Source organism: Phyllostomus discolor, chromosome 10, assembly GCF_004126475.2.
Source record: "Phyllostomus discolor isolate MPI-MPIP mPhyDis1 chromosome 10, mPhyDis1.pri.v3, whole genome shotgun sequence".
In the NCBI taxonomy this organism is placed as follows: domain Eukaryota; kingdom Metazoa; phylum Chordata; class Mammalia; order Chiroptera; family Phyllostomidae; genus Phyllostomus; species Phyllostomus discolor.
Genome location: NC_040912.2, coordinates 87,684,010 through 87,687,200, shown reverse-complemented (window position 1 = coordinate 87,687,200; position 3,191 = coordinate 87,684,010). Strand labels below are relative to the sequence as shown.

Sequence of the window (3,191 nt, the reverse complement as noted above, 5' to 3'; positions counted from 1 at the left end):
AATGAAATCTTATGGACCAATAATTTGCATGTTGGTTAAAAAAACCAAAATCAGGAATATACAGTGTTGAATCCCAGATTGCCAGGATGAGTCAATATTAAGAAACGTCAAGGTATCACTGTCTTTATTAATTACATCTAACACAAAAATTGTATGATTATCCTCACAGATGCTTAAAAGATAATTGACAAAATTAAAAGCCCATTCTACATAGAAATCATTCAATGATATAGGAAAAACAGACCTTTGAAATTATTTTTATATTTACATTTAATTGTCTTCAGATTTTTCAGATTTTCATTTTATTTGTACCTTCCAGATTTTCACTTCTAATAAAGTACGGATCAGTCTTTATGCACCCACTTTTAAAATGAGCTTTTGGGGGATCCATTTACCATGCTTTTTCCAGAGTAAAACTGACATGAAACCAGCCCCTGAGGAAACCACTGTAGATGACCACCACCTGCGATATCATAAAGCCCCACAGTGATGCAGCACAAGGCAGGCCACATAAACAGGCTCCTGGCTGGGCTGAGGTTTTAGTCCGCTACTGTCCGGGAAGCCGAATTGGTGGTAACCCACTGGAACAGGACTACTTGCTTTGCTCCTATTTTTTGTTTGTTTTTTTAAATTTGTTCTTTCCTTTTCTTTTATTATTTTGTTTTTTTTCCTTTGTTTCAGTTTTTCATTTTAAATTTTTTTTTTAACTCACCATGCCTGAGGACTTGACATCCGCCTCGGACGAGGAGTGCCGCATTGGTGGCTATCGAATCATCAGGACCATAGGCGAAGGGTCCTTCGCGAAAGTCATGCTGGCCCGCCACATTGTAACGGGCACCGAAGTGGCAGTGAAATTCATCAGGCGGGGCTCCTCTCTGGCTCTCAGAGAAGTCCAATGCCTCAAGAAATTACACCACCCAAACATCACGAGGCTGTTTGAAGTCATGGCCACAAAAAATAACTTGATTATGGTGATGGAGCACCTGAGCGGTGGTGAGCTAGCCACTTACCTGCAAAAGCATGGTGCCAGGACAGAAGAGGAGGCCAGGGCCATCTTTCGACAGCTGGTGTCTGCACTACACCACTGCCACGGAGAGGGGTTCGTACACAGAGATTTGAAGCCGGAAAACATCCTTCTAGATGCTGACAACACCATCAAGCTGGCCGACTTCGGGTTCACCAAGGAGGTGAAGCATAACCTCCTGAGCTCCTTCTGCGGGACCGCGACGTACATGGCCCCGGAGATCATGATGGGCCAGGCCTATGACGGCCAGAGGGTCGATATCTGGAGCCTCGGAGTCGTCCTTTACCAGCTGGTGACGGGGAGGCTCCCGTTCGAGGGGGAGACCTATGGGGCAGTGAAGAAACGGGTCTTGACAGGGCACTTCCTCTTACCCCATTTCCTCTCGGAGGAATGCCAACATCTTCTACAGAACATCATGACCCTCGACCCCGCCCAGAGGCCGACCCTGGATGCCATCATAAAACACCCCTGGGTCAACAGAGGGCAAAAGGAGGGAGTGAAGTTATACAGTGAGCCGCTGTGTGGTGATATCGACCCCCAGATCAGCGAACAAATGAAACAGCTTGGGTACGACCAGGAGGACGTAAGGGAATCGGTGGCCCAGAAAACCTTCGATCATATCATGGGCACTTACTTAATCCTCCGCAGCACAAAACGGAACATTAGAGGCCATACGGTGCATGTAAGACCTTGCTCCTCCCCGGAACAAAGACAACATCGACCCACAACGCCGGAGCTGCGGGCAGCAGGAGAGAAAACGAACAGGTCCACCAGCCCACCCACCAAGGTGCCAGTGAGGGTGCCTGTCCGTGCCACCAGCATGGCACCAAAGGGGGCTGTCTCCGCCACTGGTGTGGCACACAGGGTGGCCATCCCCACCACAGCAATGGAGGTGAAGCTGGCTATTCCATCTGCCAGCTCACAAGGGGAGGGGGCCACCCCAGCCTCCATTGTGCCAGTGGAGCTGGCTGTTCCATCTGCCAGCTCCCAGGGGGAGGGGGCCACCCCAGTCTCCATTGTGCCAGTGGAGCTGGCTGTTCCATCTGCCAGATCAGAGGGGGAGGGGGCCACCCCAGCCTTCATTGTGCCAATGGAGCTGGCTGCTCAATCTGCCAGCTCACAACTGGAGGTGGCCACCCCAGCCTCCATTGTACCAATGGAGCTGGCTGTCACATCTGCCAGATCACAACTGGAGGTGGCCACCCCAGCCTCCATTGTGCCAATGGAGCTGGCTGTCACATCTGCCAGCTCACAACTGGAGGTGGCCACCCCAGCCTCCATTGTGCCAATGGAGCTGGCTATTCCATCTGCCAGATCACAACTGGAGGTGGCCACCCCAACCTCCAGTGAGTCAGTGCAGCTGGCTGTCACATCTGCCAGCTCACTAGCAGAGGTGGCCACCCCAACCTCCAGTGAGCCAATGGAGCTGGCTCTCACATCTGCCAGCACAGAACCAGAGGTGGTCATCAGGACCTCCAGCCTGGCATGGCAGGTGGATATATCCAACGCCAGCGGGGAAGTGAAGGGGGCCATGAAACCAGAGGGTTTCAAATCCAGCACACTCTCCTGCCCTGAGTCCAGCCCAGCCACCACCAGCCGTGCCCTCCATCATGGTTCTCTCAGGTCCTTCACCACTGCCAGCTCAGCCCTAGAGAATGGCTCTTTAGGCTCCCGCACCACCTCAGGCAGAAGAAAGAGCAGCACCAGGAGCACCAGAAGCACCAGCAGGACAGGCAGCACCAGCAGCAGCAACCACGGCTCTTCTTCTAAACAAAGAGAAGGCTGGAAGCAGGGACCAAGAAGAGTTATACAGTTCTTATTGAAAGTATTCTGCTGTCAGCCCTCTGCCGCAATAGACAAAAAACAGAAAGAAAAACCAAAAGACCAAAGAAGGTTGCCCATTAAATTCTGGAGGGTCAAAATAGGGCCACATTAAAAACAAATACTAGGCAAATCAGGCCACACTATATGGGGTTGCCCAACTCCACCAGAAGGGCTCTTCCTGCTCCCTGGACACCACCACCGTGGCCGTCCAGAATGACCCATCCGACTGTTCACCATCATCAGCCTGGCCCTACATCTGGCTGATCACCATCATCAGCCTGGCCCTCCACAATGGCCCCTCCGGCTGCTCACCATCATCAGCCTGGCCCTCCACATTGGCCCC

At 51.8% G+C, this 3,191-nt stretch overlaps 1 protein-coding gene across 1 annotated transcript; it reads left to right on the top strand.

Moving 5' to 3' along the window:
- The first annotated feature begins 713 nt into the window (after nt 1–713).
- On the top strand, nt 714–2,960 carry LOC114507411 (serine/threonine-protein kinase MARK2-like). Its single transcript, XM_028525246.1, has one exon. It carries the CDS (start codon nt 714–716, stop codon nt 2,958–2,960), a length of 2,247 nt encoding a protein of 748 aa, XP_028381047.1.
- The last annotated feature ends 231 nt before the right edge of the window (nt 2,961–3,191 follow it).

Bases quoted from the DNA above. Each gene is read 5' to 3' on its own strand.
- LOC114507411 (XM_028525246.1), top strand. From the start codon at position 714: ATGCCTGAGGACTTGACATCCGCCTCGGACGAGGAGTGCCGCATTGGT.